General features: G+C 51.8%; 1 protein-coding gene across 3 annotated transcripts in view; it reads right to left on the bottom strand.

The window, feature by feature from the left end:
- Window positions 1-17,702, bottom strand: part of VASH2 (vasohibin 2) — a 36,719-nt gene extending 19,017 nt beyond the window's left edge. Inside the window, exons 1-5 of one of the 3 annotated variants that reach the window (XM_027082953.1) lie at window positions 17,124-17,702; window positions 16,501-16,930; window positions 8,868-8,956; window positions 4,889-4,945; window positions 4,302-4,376 (exon numbers count right to left, since the gene is read on the bottom strand). In XM_027082953.1, the coding sequence (XP_026938754.1) occupies window positions 4,302-4,376; window positions 4,889-4,945; window positions 8,868-8,956; window positions 16,501-16,776 (497 nt within the window). In that variant the 5' untranslated portion in view covers window positions 16,777-16,930; window positions 17,124-17,702. The remainder of the gene's footprint in view (window positions 1-4,301; window positions 4,377-4,888; window positions 4,946-8,867; window positions 8,957-16,500; window positions 16,931-17,123) is intronic. The other 2 variants (XM_027082954.1, XM_027082951.1) reach the window with 2 other exon arrangements.
- Between the last annotated feature and the right edge of the window lie 2,048 nt (window positions 17,703-19,750).

Genomic DNA, 19,750 nt, shown 5'->3' with positions numbered 1-19,750 from the left:
ACCTTCCCCGACCTTCCTCAGTGTGCGTTAAGTCTCCCACACCCCCTGCAAGAACTCCCACAGCACTTGGTGCTTATTCATCCCGCTTCGTGTGTGTGTGTAGGCGCGCGCACGTGTGTGCGTTTGTATCTCGTAATGGCAGGAATTGTGCTTGCATCCTGGTATCCCCAGGCACCGCACAGGCCTGGCACACAGAAGTACCTGGTTAGTGCTTGCTGAAAGGATGAATCTTAGATTGTGAGGATACATTTCCTTACATTTAAAAAGACTGTACTCGACAGAGAAAGACAAACACTGTATGATACCACTTACATGTAGCATCTAAAAAAATACAACAAACTAGTGAAGATAACAAAAAGGAAGCAGACTCACAGATATAGAGAAGAAACTAGTGGTTATAAGTGGGGCGGAGGGGCAACATAGGGATGGGGGAGTGGGAGGTACAAACTGTTGGGTGTAAGACAGGCTCAAGGATGTATTGTACAACGTGGGGAATATAGCCAATATTGTGTAATAACTGTAAACGGAAAGTAACCTTTAAAAATTATATTAAAATTTCTTTTCAAATAATTTTTTCTAAAAAAGGTCTGCACTGGGTGTGGGGCTAATCCAGCACCCTTAAAAGAAAGAAGCCTTGTCCTCTACCCTCAATTAAATCACAGATGGCTCCTCTCTATAAAAATGGTTACCTGCTTTCTCTTCACTTTATCATGTGAGATAAACTGGCAGTAAGGGAGTGAAATCACATCCTTCTAAGTCCTCTTACATAAATTCTTACTTGCTTTCTGGGGCGAGTTCTCTGGGGCTGGAACAAGGGCATTCCTCAGTTAAGTCAGTGTAATAAACACTGGGTGAGTGTTTCCTGTGCCAGACAGACTGCTAGGTAGGGCTGCAGAGCCAAAGATGAAGACTCCCTGGAAGTCTGATAGGGAGACAGACTCAAAGTGGACACAATACCATCAGTGTGGCAGTTTCTCAAGCTAACTAAACATAGAATTACCATATGACCCAGCAATGGTACTTCAGGTATATACCCAAGAGAACTGAAAGCAAAGACTCAAACAGATACTTGCACACCAATGTTCACAGCAGCATTATTCACAATTGCCAAAAGGTGGAAATAACCAAAGGGTCCATCAAGGGATGAATGGATAAGCAATGTGTGGTATATACAGACAATGGAATATTATTGTCATAAAAAAGGAAGGAAATTCTGCAACATGCTACAACATGAATGAAGCTTGAGGATATTACACTAAGTGAAATGAGCCAGTCACATGGACAAATACTGTTATGATTCAACTTTACGAGGTACCTGGAGTGGTCGAATTCATAGAAACAGAAAGTAGAATGGTGGTTGCCAGGGGCTGGGGACCCTGTGTTTAATGGGTTTAGCATTTCAGTTGGGAAAGAGGAAGTTTAGAGATGAATGGTGGGGATAGTCGCACAACTGCGTGAATGTCCTCAATGCCACTCCATCGTACACTTAAAAATAGTTAAAATGGTAAATTTGTGTTATGAATATTTTACAATTCTTAGAAACCCCGCATTCGCAATATATGTGTCAAGTCATTATGCTGTACACCTTAAACTTACACGGTGCCCTACATCAATTTTATCTCAAACTGAAAAAAACCCATCCCAACGTGACGTGTGTTGTGAGAGAGGCATCCCTGCCACCTCAGGAAGAGCAGAGAAGAGCCCTGGGGACCAGAATGAGTCCCACGGGACAGGTAGAGTCAGCCAAGGGGAGAAGAGTGGGGAGGGAGCTGCAGGGACCACCAGTCCATCCTGTGACAAGTCACCAATCACTTGGATTTGCTCCATCACTACAGCAATCAGTAAAGCCTTGGGACCTGGAGCCTCTGTGAACGGAGAGGGAGGGGACTAAGAGGTATGGATGAGGGCTGGGAAGTAGCCTGAGCTTTTCTAGGGAAAAGGGAGCAGCAGTGCCCCAAGCTTGGGGAAGATCTGCCCAGTACCCAGCCTGCTGGGGCTATGCCTCCCCTGCCTCTAATTACACACCTGTTGTTGAATAAACCATAGCACTTCAGCACCATGATGAAGCCCCACCAGGGCCAGTGAGGCCCCCTAAAGAGCTGCCATGATGCAGAAAATAATTTGGAACCAAAAGTCTATCTCTCCAGCATGATCAAAAAAGCAAGATCAAAAGAAGTGGCCCTTCGCGAATGAATCCTGAACTCGGAGCTCACATCCAACAAGAGAAAACAAGGACAAGCCCATGGACACAGCTTCCAGGCAGCAGGCAAGCCAACCTGTTTCAGAGCTGTCAACACACCGCTTGTCCCCTGTGGAAGGGCCCATGGGAGGCCGACCGGTGACCCAAGTCCATCCTTCACTGTGCCTGGGAGCAAAGCAGGCCACCGGGCTGCTGACACAGAGCAAAGACAAAGAGGCCATAACTTTTAGAATTCAGCTGTGTTTCTTGTCTGTGCAAGAGTCACATTTCCCTGAGTTCAGCTGTATTTCTCCACCCTCCCTCCACTTTTCTGAAATAACACACCGGTTAGAACAAAGGAGAACCCAGAGCACGCTACCCTCTGATTCGGACAGGCCCAGAGGCTGGCCACAGGTCCATCCCCCCAACCGCAAAGGTTTTATTGGTAACTCCGGTAACCTAAGCTAATTTCGGCTTGGACTGATATAATTGCTCGGGGACAAGACAACTGTGTACGGGACTGCCGTGCGAAGCAAGATGACCTCCATCCAGGGGCCCTGCGACCTCTGTCAGCACAGGGTCTGAAGGCAGCTGGTGCCCGTGGTGATGGGCTCCCTCACCCATCACCAGCAAATCCCCGACAATTGTTCACCCCATTAAACTTGCAGGAGGCTCTGCCCAACAGCTGTGCTGACTCCTGCCTCCAAAGGGTGGGGCCCGGAGCCATCTGCTGCCGCCCCCACCCACCCCGCCCCCATCCTGCCCTCCTGCTGGGCTCCCAGATGCGGTCCATCCCCTTGGTGAACAGGGAGGGGAACAGGGAGGAGGTATGACTGGAGGGCTGGGCAAAGGCCTCCACAAAGCTCAAGTTTCCATTTTTCAGACGTCAGCCTGGGCACCTGCGGACAGTCCTGTTTCAGATCCAGCCAGCCAGCGCTCTGCAGACTAGAGGGGCGGAAATTCCCCTCCCCACGAAGATGTCCAGGGGGCCGGGAGAACAGACCAGACCCAGCCTACTGTCCCCAGTCCGATTCTGAGTCACCAGTCCTCCCACTGACTTCTGTATCTGCTCTCTCTCCTGGTTTTCCTTCTACCTCTCTGGCCTCCAAGTCCTGTAAATTCCATCTCCTCGGGATCTCTTGAAACGGTCCCCTCAAATCGATTCCCATTGCCAAAAACATGGTTCAACATCACCATTGCCCTCATGTAGCAGCTCCTAACTGGCCTTGCAGATGCAGCCCCCCCTTCTCCGGCTGCCCTTCAACTGGCCCCAAGAACTACCTCTCTAAAGTGCACACCTCATCATGTCCTGTCTCTGCTCCAGAGATTTCGGCTGGGCTGCCCATTGCCTTTGGAAAAAGTTACCCTTCTCAGAATGGCATTCAAGGACCTACCTGTCCTAACCTGGGATCACCTCTCGAGCTCATATCTTACTGTGTTCCCTTGGCCGGTTCACCCCAGCCGTCTGCCCCAGGACTGGGAGTTTCTTTGCTTTTCTACCAGATCATATTCTACTGCCACCACCACTAATAAGTCAGTGCCATCACAGTTATTCTGGACCATATTCCCCCTCAGGCTGAGGATCCAGGAGTCTGGTGCAGAACGGAGCAGAAAGTGTGGAGAGACCAGACCCTTGTTTCAGCTTTACGTCCTGTAGCGTCAGGACACTACGCCATTGGCCTCTTCCACAATCCACTCATAGAACTTTCCCTGGAGATGGCTTTGGATAATCCCGTTGTCCCTGGAAGGTCTTTCCTGTTGCAATGCCAGATTAATGCAAAAAATAAAGATACACACTCTCTCACTAGTCCCTTGAAGCTGTAATTCTCCTCGTGACTAATGCGTCTGGCCTGGGAGCTGGCCGTGATGCAGGCTTCAGCTCACAAGTTACACTGATGATGGTCCAAGCTCTGATTTGGTTCAACTCCAGATGGTGAAAGTTTGAGAGAAGCACCAGGAGGGCTTGACACTTTCCTCCAAGGAGACAACAGGCATCTTCTCTGTGGATCTAGGATGTTAAAGGCACAAGCAAAAAAAAAAAAAAAAAAAAATGGCACAAGCAGCCCCACAGTGAAGCCATCATCTATGGAGTACATTTAAGCTTACATCACTTAAAGGATACATGCCCAGGATGACAGCTTCAAGGCATTTGATAGGCAAGGACTCCCGAGTCATTTCTTTCGCTGTTTCCATTAACCTGTAGGGTAGAGCACAGCAAAGGATCTCAGACTTATTTAATTATGCAGTCGGTCTGTGTGCCCATCCACCAGGCATGCCCATCGCCACACTAGGCAGCGTGCAGGAGTACAGAGAGAAAGGGCAGAACTTGCCTCGGAGGAGACTCGCAAAGCACACCCGCACCTGGTGGAACTAAATTCCTCAATTCTCCACTCCTCTCTGCAAGACGCAGTTCCGGGAGATCAGTGCTCTTACTCCACAGCACCCTCCCACTAACCCAGGACACGGGTGTCACCACGGAGCAAGTGAAAAAGGCCACATAAAACGAAGTTCACAGGTCTGCCCCACCCCTGAGTTAGTCTCCACCACTGAGCTTAGCTCAGCCCCACCTCCAACCCGGCCCGGGGCACCCCTACCCCTTACAGGCCAGAATATTTGAGCACCGGGATGAAGGAGAGAGAGTGGGAGAGAAAGATGACAGCTCTCAGATAGGAGCATGGTCACCTGGCCCACAGATCATGCACCACTTACCCACTCAGCGGTCTCATTTTCCTAATTTCAAAGAACTGGGTCCCTGTATGATTGTATCTGTGTGAAGTATGTAAAGGGAAAGTGACAGAAAACTCCAAAGGTCCCGGTAATCCAGCAGAGGGATTTCTCAAAGGGATGAGGAAGTGGGGGCTTTCCAGAAGGTGGCCTGTAGCCAGAAGATCGCCAACAGTATCTTCCTCCTCTCTGTCCTGCCCTAGAAATCTACTTTCTAACTTAGGCCCCAAAGCACCCTGGATCTATACAATAGCTATTTTCAATCTGCTCTGTATTTTGTTTAGTTGACTACATGTCTTAATTCACCTACTAGACTACAAGCCCTTTGAGAGGTGGGACCATTTATCATCTTTGTCTCACCCATAAAGCCCGGCACAAGCCCAACATATTCCATTCAGCAAATATTATTAAATAAATGAAGAATAAGTGAATGGATGGGTGGATAGAAGGAAGGAAGGAAGGATGGAATTGATAGAAGAGTGGATGCATGGATTAATGGAAAGCTGGTTGGGTGGCTGGACAGACAGAAAGGTAGGTTGATGGATGGGTGAAAGGAAGGATGGAAGGGTTATGGATGGAAGGTGGATAGATGGTAGTAGGGTTTCTCAAGAGTGCAGACTCTGCAGCAGAGCCTACTGTGGAGATAGCACTTTCATTTCATGCCTGGACTGCTATTTGACATTGATGACTAGATCTGAGAAGATGACAGCACTAACCACAAACTGCGATTTAGCTGGTTGCCCACAAGGTCTCAGGGACTGGCAAGCCCGCACCAGCTCATTCTGAAGGAGACTGGAGATTCTCAGATACCGGGCTCTCTGAGACTGGATCTTGATTTTTTTCTGAGCCTGAAGAAAAGTTGTTTTATATGTTTCTTTTTCCTGCCTCAAACAAAATCCTATAGAAAAAAGTGCACATTGGGAAGGTGCTAATGAAGCATGAACCTGTAGCCCAGGCAGGAAGCGAGGTTAGATGTGTGCCCCTACAGTGGTATGGGCAGCTGCAGAAAAGTGGCAATGATCACCTCAATGCACTGCACACCCTCCCGACAAGGGTTGGGATTCCTCTCCGGGCAAAGACGTGCTTGGCCGCTAAGACACAAACATATGTAACGATCACCCGGAGAGTTTGTTAGAAGCAGATTCTGGGCTCCATCCTTAAGAGATTCTGATTTCAGGCCATGGTCTTAGCCCCTGATGTCAGAGTCGCCCCACCTGGGACTGTCGAATTGGAAGTTCTAGGGTGAGGGCCAGGGGATGATTTTAACAAGCTCACCGTTTAGAAATTACCAGCATGAGCCATAAGAATAACCAATAACAATACAGGCTTGCCCAGATTTTTAAAAATACAATATACAAAACCCTAGAGATAAGAGAGAAAAATGAAGGGCTATGCAGCCTCACTGTGAAATGATTTTTCACTTTACCAAAGATTTCATTCAAATAGTGAGATTCCTTGTATATTTAAAGTAGCATGCAATTGGCAAAAGTTCTATTTATATGCCCAATTTTCCCCCTGTTCCTGTATCTAGTTTATACATCTAGTGCATGGAGTGAGACAAACCCCTAATAAAATAATAAAAAACTACCTGACCATTCTTTCTCCGTTCCTTACAGTTACGGGCCCCTGAAAGTGAGGTGGGGAGGACAGCCTCCTGTAAACGCTGCCTGAAGAGAGAGACTTCATCCTCTGCTCCCTATACAGCAGGGCTCGGGGGTGGGGACTTCTCTTTCCAGAACCCAGTGCAAGGTCAGCACTCCAGTTGGCCAACGCTGTGAGGCTGTCAGAAGGGAAGGCAGGATTTGTCCTTTTCTGTCCCCAGCTGAGGACATCTGTGGTCAGGGCTGGCCCCAATCGGTCCCCATACCCTAGCATCAGTCACTGTATCCAGGACAAAGCAGTAGGAAGGCCCAAGGAACTAAATAAAAGGCTGGTCAGGAGGTAGAGCAAAGAGGTTACTCCAACGGCCAGGTGACCTGGAGCCTGATCCCAGTAGCATGGTGGTGCTTTCCCTTCTCCAGCCCTCTCTGCAGTCACTGAACCAGCTCAGTGAACATCACAGTGGGTCAGCGAAGGGAAAAATGAAAACGCAGATCCTTCAGGACTGAGAATGGGCTGCAGCCTTTCCGGCAGAATGAGCCAATGATATGTAAAGCACATGCAAATTTGCCCCATCAGTGCATTCCCAGCGGCCAGGCTCGTCCTCTTTAATCTCCAGCCAGATGATCCTTGTGAAGACCATGTCCTAAATAGAAGGGGGGAGCCATGCTAATTTCTGTCACCTTCTGGAACGTTCTGTGAGGAGTCGATCACATCCAGGAAGGCTCAGCTTTTGGGGTCCAGGGTTGACTCTGGCAGGAGTTTATGTTTCTGGGCCACATGGAACTCCCCACGTGCGGTCCCAGTTCAGCGATCGGCACCGACCTCAGCCTTCTGTGGGCTAGAACTGTCCGCCTGACCCCTGGAGGCTGGTGTTATCTTCTCTAATATCGCTTCAGGATTCTACGAGGAAGATGCCACGCAGGGGAGTTCACAGTCCGTGAAGTGGGAACTGAGAGGCTAATCAAGTAATCTGCCCACCCAAACGAGCTGCAGTTCTCATCTGGTAGGACCCTTCCCTTCAGGGAAAACACAGAAGTCCACAGGAAAGCTTCTTGCCTATAGCACAGAGAGGGGAGGCCTCTTCCCAGGCACGTGGGACATGTGTGCAGTGCCCCGTGAAATCCTTTCTGCTAAGCTCTATGCCTTTAGGGAGGAAGGGCAGAGGTCAGCAGACCTCCTGAACAATGTGCTGGGGGCTAGGATGGCGGCAGCTGCCTCGGCAGGGAGTCCGATGCTGGCTTAGCCGAGATGCTCACTGACTCGCTTGGGCAAACGGCCTGTCCCACTCACATACACCTCCCTCTGTTGGCCCGGCTCCCGTCTGACTCCCATCCCTGATAAAGCACCGGCCGTGGCGAGGGGAACATCTGACCCTGCCCCTTGGTTCTTACAACGTAGCTCACATGGGCGCTCAGAACAGATGTACTCCTGACTGCGAACACCGGGGGAGAAAAGGGGCCACAGACTCGCTGGTCTGCACCCAGCCTGGACCCACAGGACTTCTCAGCTCTTCTTCAAACTCACATGAGGGGAGAGGGCCCCCAGCCCAGGGCCTCATTCATTCATGCAGAATGGACCAAGGGCCCCAGCCGCCAAAGGCAGCGCCAGGTGGGCCTCTTGTAGAGGATGAGTGGTCAGGATCAGGGCAAAAAGTGAAAGGAAAGAAAAGGAACAGAAGACTAGGAGGGGGGCTTCCCTGGCGCTCCAGTGGTTGAGAATCCGCCTTCCAGCGCAGGGGACTCGGGTTCGAGCCCTGGTCTGGGAACTGAGATCCCACATGCCACGGAGCAACTGAGCCTGCACGCCACAACTACTGAGCCCATGCGCCCTGGAGCCCGTGCACCACAACTAGAGAGGGAAAACCTGCGCGCCACAACAAAGAGCACACGCTGCAACAAAAGATCCCGCACGCCTCAACGAAGACCCCGTGTGCCGCAACTAAGACCCGACGCAGCCATAAATAAATAAATAAACAGATATACTAAAAAAAAAAGGCTAGGAAGGAACAGGGAGAAAGAAAGCTGGTACAGGAAGAGAGATGGAGGGAGCCAATGATAACCAAGGAGGAGGAGGTGGAGAAAGAGTAGGTGGAAGGAAGTGGGGCGTGTGCTGCCCACCGTCGCTCCGCTGCCCTTTGCCGTCCCGGCCCACACCCTGCTTAAACAGAGAGGGTCTGATCATTGCAGTGACGTCCTCCAGTGTCACTTCTTCTAGACTCTCACATCGAGGCATCCCTCCGTGCCCGGCCTCGCCAACCTCAGACAGCATTTGCTGACCAGGTGGGGACAGAGCCGCCACCAGGCTTGCGATCATCACGCCTGTCCCCAGGCTGGGTCTGCTCAGACCCTGGTCGGAAGGATACTGTAGTGTCTTCATGTAGTTCTGGACTGCCTGGAGCCACTCTGGGATCGTCATCGACAGCCTGTAGTTGGGAACCTGGGGTACCGAAGGCTGCAGGGAAGTAGAGAGAGATCATTTTATCAAGGAGATGCAGAGCTACTCCTGAAGGCAGATGGCCACGCTGGCCTGGGCACCTGTTCAACTGGTGCCTCCTGGACAAGGTCTCCCCAGACCGGCCAGTCCTCTCTCTGCGTTCCCCTGGCACATACTCCGCCCTGGGTCGCAGCGGCTCTCTATGACCCTTTCTGTGTTGTGGTATGAACACCGCCTGCCTCCCCATGGGAGCCTCAGCCCTTCTTGAGGCCAAGGACCATGTCCTATAGTGTCCCCCGCCTCCCCAGGCCTGGTCCAGGAGGGTTCAGAGGTGCTCCATTAATCCTCACACTTCTACTGCACGAGTACACTTTTGCTGCATGGCTGGTGTCACCATTGCACGTGTCCACTCCAGGGCACCACTGAATACAAGATGAATGGCGCCCCGAAGGAATGCAACATGGTGCTACACGTGCCATTTCTCTTCAACAGCACCCCCTGCAATGCCCATCACATCCATTGCCTGAGTCCAGCCCCGAGTGCACTAGGAAAGATTCCCTTCTTGCCTCGAATCTTCCCAGCTAAGTGCAGCTCCTCTCACTCATGAGCCATTTTACCCTTTGACCCCACCCGGCTGCCCAGTCCGCCTGGGCATCTCCTAGTCTGCCTCTTGGTCAACATTCACCAGCTGAGAGTATGAAGTTCTAACCCCCGCTGGGAAGGGAAGGGAGCAACGGCGGGCCAGGACTGAAAAGGGGGAGGTAAGTCCCTCTTCTCGGGAATTTAGAGCTGAGACACCACCCAGCTCTGAGCAACCCTGCCGACCAGGCCAAGAGCGAGAGGAAGCAGGGGCTTCCAATCCAGTCACTCCTGGGAAGCAAGGGAGCAGTTTCTGCTTTATTTCTTCTCTGTGTTACCCAGTCCCTTAACCTCGGCCTGTCTGATGGGCGGGGGGGAGGGGCGCTGGTGACAGAGACACTCAGCCCATGTGGGTCTGTAGCTCCGGCAGGAAGGAGGACTAAGCCGCTTAGGGAGGGGCAGAAGGGGCCCGCAGGACAGATTAGTTCCATCCTCTAAGGAAACAGGGAAAGGGAGGCCCTGGGGATTTAGTACTTAGCTGATGGAAGGTGAAGCCACTGGTGAACAGACTGAGAGACAGCACTGGGCAGCCTGGCTGGGCACCAGCGCCAGACGCTGCCCACGGACGGTCCCCACTTCTGTCCCCAGCTCTGCAAGCTCAGGCCCCACAGACAAGCTGGAGGGCGAGGGGGTCCCCCGGGCCTGAAGCAGGAGGCTCCTCATACTTCTACACCTTCTGCTGCTTTTACTTAAAATAGAAGGGAACTAGTCACACATCCTATTTCACAGCCAAGGTGCAGAGAGTGTGTGTGTGTGTGTGTGTGTGTGTGTGTGTGTGTTCATGACTGCATGTGTAAAAGAGAGAGAATGTGAGACTGTGTGCACACACTCACACAGCTGTTCTGCAAACATTTTGTTTACAACATATCAACTCAAATCACATTCCTGTCTTGAAGAGTCATTTTTGGGAGCAAAATGTTCCCATCTGAACATCTGCTTATGCGGCCATTCCCACAACACCCCCGCCCAGCCCAGCGTCAAAATACAAAGCGCGTCCTGGTGTTTCCGACCTAGCAAACATGAGGACGCTCGTCCCTGCTTTGGGCAGTAACGTCCACTGAGCTACCCACACCTGGAATTCTGCCTAAGAATGTGCCAGAGCTTTCACAGAGAAGTAAGGAAGCAGGAGAGACTGAGAACAACCATTCCTTTCGCACCTCCAGTGTTCCCAGCTCTAGGCCAGGTACAAGAGGGAGGTGGCGAACGACACAGTTTATGAAGGCAGGAGCACACCTCTACCCTGGCATGCATGGGACAACGCCCCGGAGAATCGCCAGCCACCTGAAGGATCCCCAGAGGGAGGTCCCTTGGCCAAAGCCCTGAGGAAGCCGGAGTGACCTGGCTCTGAGTCAGCTTTGGGGGCCGACCACCAAGTTATTGCAACTCCCCCAAGCCCAGCGGAACCCACAAGAGCCAGATGATGGGGGGAGTCAGGCAGCAGCCGGTCCTCAGAATAGCAGCCCAGTGGCGCCCGAGGGCTTTTCAAAACAGCTGCCTGGTTACCTCAGCCCCGGGCTAAGAGTGAGTGCAGGAGCTGCAGTCACATTCCCCAAACCCCAGCTGGGGAGCCGGGCTGTGGTGGGAGAAAAGCCGAGACTGCTGAGGGGATGATGTCATCTGGCTACAGCCCACCCTGCCGTCTGGGACAGCTGGCGGGGGCTCAGGCTGGGGCTCGGGCTGGGGCAGCTCCCAACCAGCACCTCGGGCTGCCAAGGCCCCACAGGATGATGGACTATAAACCAGGCAGGCTCCTTGGGGTATAATTATGAGTCCTTGCTTTGTCACCTACTGCTGTGGACCCTGGGCAAGCTGCATGGCCTCTCTAAGCCTCCAGTTCCTTCCTGATAAAATAGGAGAGGAGATCACCTACTTCAAACCTTCTGAGCTGGTTGTGAGGATTCTATGACCTAATGTATAAAGCGGACAACTTGGGGCTTGGCACTCGGTGTTTTTTAAGTGTTAGCTGTGTTATCATGATTCATCAACAGTGTGTTTTCAGAGGTCTAGATGGGGGAGCCTGAATGGCCTCCACTTTTCAGTAACTGGAAAACAGAATCAGCGGGGCCTGAGCCCCCAGACACTCAACTGAGGAGCATCACCAAGATGCCTTCTCAGTCTGATGGAAGAGGATGAAAACATCCACTTCCCCTGTGGACACGTGGTGACCATGAGTTAATATCCTTAATTCATGAAGAGTTCATACAAAGTGATAAGAAAGCTCTCTAGGCCTCAATGAAAAGAAAATGGCCCCAGAAAGTGGAAGCAACCCAAGTGTCCATCAACAGATAAATGGATAAACAAAATGTAGCATATAGGCAATGGGATATTATTCAGCCTTAAAAAGGAGGGACATTCTGACACGTGCTATACGTGCCAGAACTTTGAAGACCTTATGCTAAGTGAAATAATCCAGTCACAAAAGGACAAATATTGGATGATTTCTCTTATGTGAGATTCCTATAGTAGTCAAGTTCATAGAGACAGAAAGTAGAAGGGTGGTTGCCAGGGGATGAGAGGAGGGAGAGATGGGAACTCAGTGTTTAATGGGTACAAAGTTTTAGTCAGGGAAGAAGAAAAATTTCTGGAGATGGAAGGTGGTGATGGTTGCACAACAATGTGAATATATTTAATTCACAGAACTGTACACTTCAAATGGTTAAAATGGTAAATTATACGTTACCACAATTTTTTAAATGGCCTTGAAAAGACAATTCACAAAAGAAGAAATGCAAATAAATATTTTTTTTAAATGTTCCAGCACACTAACAATTTAAGAACTGCAAATTAAAGCCACTGCAAAATGTCATTGTTGTCCTCTCCAATTAGCAGAGATATTCTGAAATGTGGATACTCAGTGCTGGTGACGATGCTCTCATACGGCATGATGGGAAAATTAATTGGTACAACCTTTTATGAAAAGACCAGGGCACACTCCTTTTTTTTCTCCTCCTCCCTGACTGGGGTCCTGAGAGTCTCTCCTGTTATTTTCCCGCCCCGTTTCAGCCGAGACTCCAACCTAGAATTCCCCTGGCCCTGGCCCTCTAGATTCCCTCTTGCCACCTGCATCCAGCCATCTCAAACCACAGCCCAGCTGATGATGGCAGAATCTAGGGGGCACACATCAAAACCACCCTCTCCACACAGGCACTGTGCCTACAGTTAGGGGGTGGGGTCCCTGAGGGTAGGGAATAGGGGGGGAAGGAGGGGAGTGGACAGGCATACGGTTGTTCAAGAAGAAAAATGAAACAAACCACAGGCAAGCTTTTGTGGACAGGCTCTCTTTCACTCCATTCTTGCCAAATGCAATGCCCTGTCAGAAGAATGCAAGAAGGGATGTGGAAGGACACGAGTGTGTATCATCACCATGCATCACCATGTGGAAAGAAGGGAGAAGCCAGGAAAGGAGTCAGGGAGGCATCGAGAGCCCCAGCCACCAGGAGTCTTTAACAAGAAAGTACAAGGAGAAAGCGAAGCCTTTTGCCGTCCCTGCTCTGAATATGTATTATATATACTGTGCAGGTGCCAGGCAGAAGAATTTTCTCTGGCAACCTTGGGCGGGGGGCGAGCATGGAACATCACTCTTGGGCCAAGGATGGGCCCCAGGCCCCTGCATCAGGAGCAGCCAGGAATCTGTTGATGGTGACCTGGTCCAGCGGTCACAACCTTGGGCTGAGCAGGAAGGTCGGACATATGGATGGTTTTGAACGCAGGACAGGAGAGAAAGTGCACTGCCTGTGTGAGCCAGCAGGGGGCAGGAGTGGAGCCCTGACCGCAGCAAAGTCTGGCCCCAAAGCCCTCACTCTCCTTCACTCACGCAAAGCTGAGTCCTCTAAATGTGAATTATTTCCCAATTTGGGATCAGCGTGAGAATGAGCCACAAAAACGTGGCGTCTGCGAGAAACGGCCTGGCGTTTCCTGCTCAATCCATCTGGCTGTCTGCCCCAGGAGAGTCGGGCTCCAGCCAGTAGAGAAGCAGGAGGTGCTGTCTCCTAGTCGGCCCAGCTGTTTTTTCTGGGCCAGCCATCCTCTCTGCCCCTCCCTTCCCAACCTCTACTATCCTCCAACTGACCCGTGCTGCTTTCTTGCACTATCCCTGAAAAACCCTGGCTTTCACCTAGTCAATTGTTAACTTCAGACTCAGTAACCACCAGTGGAGAAGGCTGCAGTCACAAATTTAGGATTGCAGAGCAGGTGACACCTGTCCCGCTTTCCCTAGTGGGGGCACCTGGATCTTTGGGCAGAAATTACCACGGCTGCTAACAAAATGTCCTGTGGTCAAAGAAAGTGTCATTCAGTCCTCCTCTTAGGCCTTTGACACCTTCCCCTGGCCACGTCTTTTGCTTCTCAGTCCACAATTCAATTGCCAAAAAAGGTTCACCTCCCTGAAACACTCCAACCCTTCCACCACCACTCCACCACCCCCCTTCTGTACAAATTCCTCAGCAAGACACTGATCTGATTAAAGGAGAAAAGGACTTGGCCCCAGAGGAAAAAGTCTGCTGAGCTGAGTGCAGGAATAGCCCTCAAATCAGAGAGGAGTGGCTCCTGGAAACAGGAACTTCCAAAGCTCTCCCCATCCCAGGGCCTGCATAGGGGTCATGGTTTGGGGAATGCCAGGACCAGGGAGAAAGGGGATGCTGTGATGGGCGCTGAGGATGGAGAACCAAGCATTATGATGCAGTGTAAGACAGAAATGTGAAGCTCTTTATTTAGGTTCAAAAAGCCAATGCCCATGTTCAGCCCGGGGATGCCCTGGCTTGGCAGTTTTCATGTGACCTTCCAGTTACTATGAAAGTACAATATGATATGGCCGCTATATAAAAAAAAAAAAAAGAAAGAAAGAAAGAAAGCTCATTTTTTAAGAACCCAGAATTCAGCCACAATAACGGACGTATCAAGTACGAGTCTCAGGAAGCAGCTCAGGCAACATTTAGAACATTGTGCTTCTTACTGTGCTCATGTTTTCGGGGACTGACTGATGACAAACTAGCAACTGTCCTAGAAAGAGGAGGAGGAAAGTGAGCTGATCTGGGAACTATGACACGTAAGAAAAGGTGAAAGGAACTACCTGTGGACAAAGACGATTAAAGGAAGATGCAGAATAATCCAGTGCACGTGTCACACAGATGACTAGAACCTGAAGACTAATGGGTCACAACACCACGGGATTTGAGAGTTGGAAAGAACTTCACATGAAATCTGATCTACTCGCATTTTATAGGTCAGAAAACTAAGGCCGGAGATTTTAAGTGAGTGACCTAGGCCGCAAAGCTAGAGGTAGCACAACCAGAATTCAGTCCCTTGACTTTTTCACTCCAGGTCCTTTCCTGACTCCAAGAGAACCATCTCGTAACATTCGAGGGAGCTGTGAGTAGCACAGGAAGTCGACGTGTGCCGCCCTTTGGTTCTTGAGCACAAGAATCAGTGGTGACATGTGACCAAGGAGGAGCTCTGTTCAGTTTCAGAGAAGAGTTTCCCAGTGACCCAATCTGGCCAGGCCTGGGAGCTAGCTGCCCTGTGAGGCGACAAGCCCCCCATTCCCAGGAGGCCTTCAGAAAGAGGAAGGGATTCTGCTGAGAGGTACAGGACTGGTCTCTACCAACCCTGACATTGTCTGATTCCCACAGAGAGGGGGTCCCCACCCACAATGTTGGGAGAAAGATGAAGCCACAATGAGAAGTCCCAATCAGGTGCTAAGGGTGCTAAATGAGAAGTGAGGACAGACTCCGAAGTCAGAGCTGCACTGCAGTATCAGAGTTGTTCTCAGGCTGAGTCCTCAAGGAGGACTCAGCAAGGGTCATTATAGCTGACATAAAAGCAGGCAAGATTCTCGCTGGGCATAACGAAGATCTCATTGACCAGCAGGGTAATCAAACACCGTAACCAACTACAGCAGGAAGCTTACAGGCTCTGTCACTTTTCCCAAGGGCACACACAGCTTTCTGGCCTGCAGGCTCCGATGCTCAGGTCACCAGATGCTCCAGGTTGGGGGCTCGACCAGATGGCCTTCCAGGTCTCAGGTCTGGCATTCCTAGACCTGTCCAGGAATCTTCTTGGCCATACCAGTGTCCCCAGGATGGATGGGAAACCATCCGCCATGCTACAACCCCCAGGCTCTGCGGCGTTTCTCCTCCAGTTTGCATTTTCGTGCTTCGTACAGCGACCGCTGCACATCTTCCTCCATCTTACTAACGTTATCTTTGGCCACCAAACCCAACTGGCTCACTGGCTTCTCTCCCAGGTAGAAAGAGTTTCACTCCTGAGCCTCTTTCTCTATCCAGTGAGATTCATTCATCATGTGTACTGGAAAGTCCCTTTTAAGCCACAGTTAAAACTCTTTTTTGTCAGAGCTCAGATAAGCTGGGAAAAGAGAGAGCTGACTGTTTTGCAAGTTTCAGAGGTGAAAGTCACTGTCATAAAAAAAAAAAAAATTGGCAAAAAGTCTAGGAATGATTCACGCTGAGAAGTCTGACTGGTTGACTGTAAATTCATTCACAGCCTAATAAATCATTTGCGAAGGGGGGACAGAGGAGGACCAAGAGACTCCAAAGAGGATAAGCGGGTGGGATCCCTAGGGGGCCTATGCGCTCTTGGCATCACTGGTGCTACTTGGTGGCTACAGTCTTCGTTGAAGCAGGATGTACACGGAGCTAAGTAAATGATAGAGTTTGGCTCCAGATTCAAAGAAACCTTGGCACAAGCCGACCACACAGTCCCAGGACAGCAAGCCCCCTTTCTCTCCCTCCCCCATTTCTAAGACGTCCAAGACAAACATTTCAATTAAGCAAAGGGGGTGGAGGCTGTTGCGAAAAATGAGGAGGGGAAGGGAGTCTGCAGCAGGACCAGGAAAATGGAAATTGCTACGTACAGGCAAAATGGTCCCATCACTGCCCACACCACCCCCTTCCTTCGGAGCCACTAACCTTTGCTAAGAAGGTGGCGTTCCTGATGGCGCCCACCATTTCTCCCCCCTTGGGGTGCACTTTGGCCACGTGCATCCACATGCGCTCCCAGGTGTGGCTGTCGATGGGGAAGCCGCTCTTGTTAACGTGAAACAGCACCCCGCCGTCTTTGTCCTCCTCCTCAGAGCCCCCGCTAGTAGCGAGGCTCACGGGCCGCGCGTGGCTGCTCCGGGACCGGGTGCCTTTGGCGCCTTTGGGGTGGGGGCAGCGGTGAGTGTCGGCCGCCGAGCCGGTCATGGTGGGGCAGGGGCGGGGAGGGCGGCGAGGGGCGTGTGCGCGCGGGCGCGGCACGGGGATCAGCGCCCCGCGGGGGCGGCCTTCTCCATGCTTCTGGCTGCCGCAGGACGCGCGAAGGGGCAGCGGCGGCTGGAACTCCGCTTACGGGCCGTGCCTGAAATCAGTGAGACCCAGCACATACCACGGGTAAGTAGACACCCGGAGGAACCAAGAAGGGGGCCGTGGCCAAGACGGGGGTGTGGGGGCTTCGACGTGTCCCCACTTCCCTGTCCGCTCCCCCCGCGAGCGGACAGGACGCCCCCCCACCCACCAGGGAATTGCACACGAGCTTCCAGCCCTGCCATTACCTAGAAAGGCGACTTGAATTTTGCCACAAATCTTCACACCTACCTAAACCGTGGAAGGGAAAGACAAGGAGCGTGGAGGCTGCGGAGTGGACGGGGTAGGGAGAAGAAAGACAGCTCGTGCAGTGGGATGGAACAGGAGGTCCCCGCAAGGCTCCACACGTCCCTTGGTCGCCAGATGTGGCCGAGCGCCGAGCCGAGCCAGAACGTGCCGGCACGTGAGCGCCCGGGGCTGCCGCGAGAGCCCAGCGACAGGCTCGGCTTGCAAAAGCGGCCGCGTTTCTTCCAAGAAGCCCTCCCGAAGCTGGGCGGACGAGGGGCGGCCCCGGCCCCCAGGCTCCAGTGGCAGTGGCTCCACCCGCCCCCTTCCCTGAGTTCCAGCGCCAGGCACCCCGGGGAAATGGCTGCAGGCGGGGCGCGGGAAGGGCGCACCGCAGCTCCCGGACCCTACCTCTGGACGGTCGGCCTCATGGCTGCACGGCTTCTCCGGGCGGCGGGGGTGGCGGGAGCTGCTGGGGCCGCTGCGGCCGTCGCCTCATTCCATGTCCCATCCTCTAATGTTATTCTGTGACATATAAGCGAGTCACCCGGGCAGCCGCCGATGTTCCGACTGCGTCCATTGGCCACCGCAACAAAGAGGGGCGGGTCCCGGGCGCGGGACTCTACAACCCGGAGCTCCGCGACGCTCTGATTGGCTCCCGGGGTTCCCGGGCGGGAGGGGTGAAGAGTAGGGGGAGCTGGGCCGCAGCGCGAAATCCGATCGCTGTCTTGTCCTGCGAGCCCCGCGGGGCTGGAGCGTTTGTCCCTGGGACTTAAGACAGAGTTTCCCCAGGGGTTGCGGCACTGCGGGGGAAGCAACTATGGGAAGCAGAGGAGAATTAAAGCCACCCAAGAAGTGACCCTGAGGTAGAGGAGGGCTTGTCATAGGACAGCATTCCCTGAAGAAGGCTGGGCACACAGTCACCTGCCGCTACCAGGCAGTGATGGATGGTTCAGGCAGGCATGTAAACGTGACGGCACAATATTAAATCTTTTTTTTTTTTAATCCTACATTACAAATTCCCCAAAACTAAGAAGGGGACACAGCCATATACCCTCTGACATTAGTCATGATTAATAAAGTCCCTTTAAACCAAGCTGATATGCGACACTAAAGCCGGGGAGGTCAGCCAGGTCCCCACTGTTCTGTCACAGCTATTGAGTTATGAGAGGGTGGAGAGATGCTTCAGAGCCACTGTGAAGTGGAGACCCTCCCACACTCTCCAGGGAAACACCTTTTCCTTAAAGGCATCTTCTTCTTTTTTTTTTTTTTTTTTCTTAAAAGAAGAGCAAGATGAGGAGGAGCACCAGACTACTGACCTGAGGTCTGACCCTAAGTCCAGGTTTATCACTTGGCAAAGCTGTGTGATCCAGGACAAGCCATTTGCCTGTTCTGGGCCGTAGCCGCTTTATGAAAAGAGGAGAGCAGACCCTTCACTCTCCAAGGCCTGTTCTGGCTCTAAGATTCTGTGATCTTCTGACTTCCTCTTTTATGGACACTTGGGAACCTGACCATAATATGCTTTCTCTTTAAACTCCAGGCCAGCCTGCCAGCTTTGAGGGGAGTGAAGCAGCTGTGACAGCAATGCTAAGTTAACCTCGAATTAAGAATACAGTCATCAGGGCTTCCCTGGTGGCGCAGTGGTTGAGAGTCCGCCTGCCGATGCAGGGGACACGGGTTCGTGCCGCGGTCCGGGAAGATCCCACATGCCGCGGAGCGTCTGGGCCCGGGAGGCATGGCCCGTGAGGCATGGCCGCTGAGCCTGCGCGTCCGGAGCCTGCGCGTCCGGAGCCTGTGCTCCGCAACGGGAGAGGCCGCAACAGTGAGAGGCCCGCGGACCGCAAAAAAAAAAAAAAGAATGCGGTCATCAAAGACCACTGATGACAGATCTCTATCTGGATGCTTAACCCTGGAACTTCTCTTTCAGAGGAGGGTGTGGTGAGAGGCGAGTGCTGGAGGGTAGCTGAGAGCCAGGTGTTGGGTGAGGAGACCTGGATTCTGGACCAGTCCTGCACAGCTACAGACAGAGCCCAGGACTTTATAGATTCCATAAGGAGACTAACTTAGGTCTGGATAGACAGAGGAAATGGACCTAAGAATAATATTCAGGAAATTGTCTGAATAATTCAAGTGGAACAAGCACACTTGAAGAAAACATTGGGGAATTAAAAGAGAATTATCCTCTCAATATATAATTGACTCAGTTTTCATTTCCTGATTAGGAGAAAACATGCCTCAGAGGGTGAGCTGTTTTCTCATCTCGAACATTCTTCCTCCCTTCTTTTTTCACTCATCTCTCAAATCTGTCCCCTTCTCCTTGCTTCCCCAGGGGTTTCAAGTCCCAGGTGACTAGGATTTCAGGATGCAGATCTCTATACAGAGGGTGAGTATATGGCTTAACCACCCCTCAGGAGAAAACTGAGTTCTCAAAGCTCAAGTGATCAGACCAGTTGGTGAACATCGAAGAATGTCTGGCATGTTTCACTGTCCTTGGCATCGATTCCCAGTGTCGCGACTCAGGCCAAATCCAAACAACTACAATGTCCCTGTCAAACCAGGGCCTGGTTCCTGCTTTACCTGAATCAAAATC

Source organism: Aethalodelphis obliquidens, unplaced genomic scaffold (genome assembly GCF_003676395.1).
Source record: "Aethalodelphis obliquidens isolate GAN/ISIS:26980383/991018 unplaced genomic scaffold, ASM367639v1 scaffold48, whole genome shotgun sequence".
Taxonomy (NCBI): Eukaryota; Metazoa; Chordata; class Mammalia; order Artiodactyla; family Delphinidae; genus Aethalodelphis; species Aethalodelphis obliquidens.
This window is presented reverse-complemented; position numbering and strand designations above follow the sequence as displayed.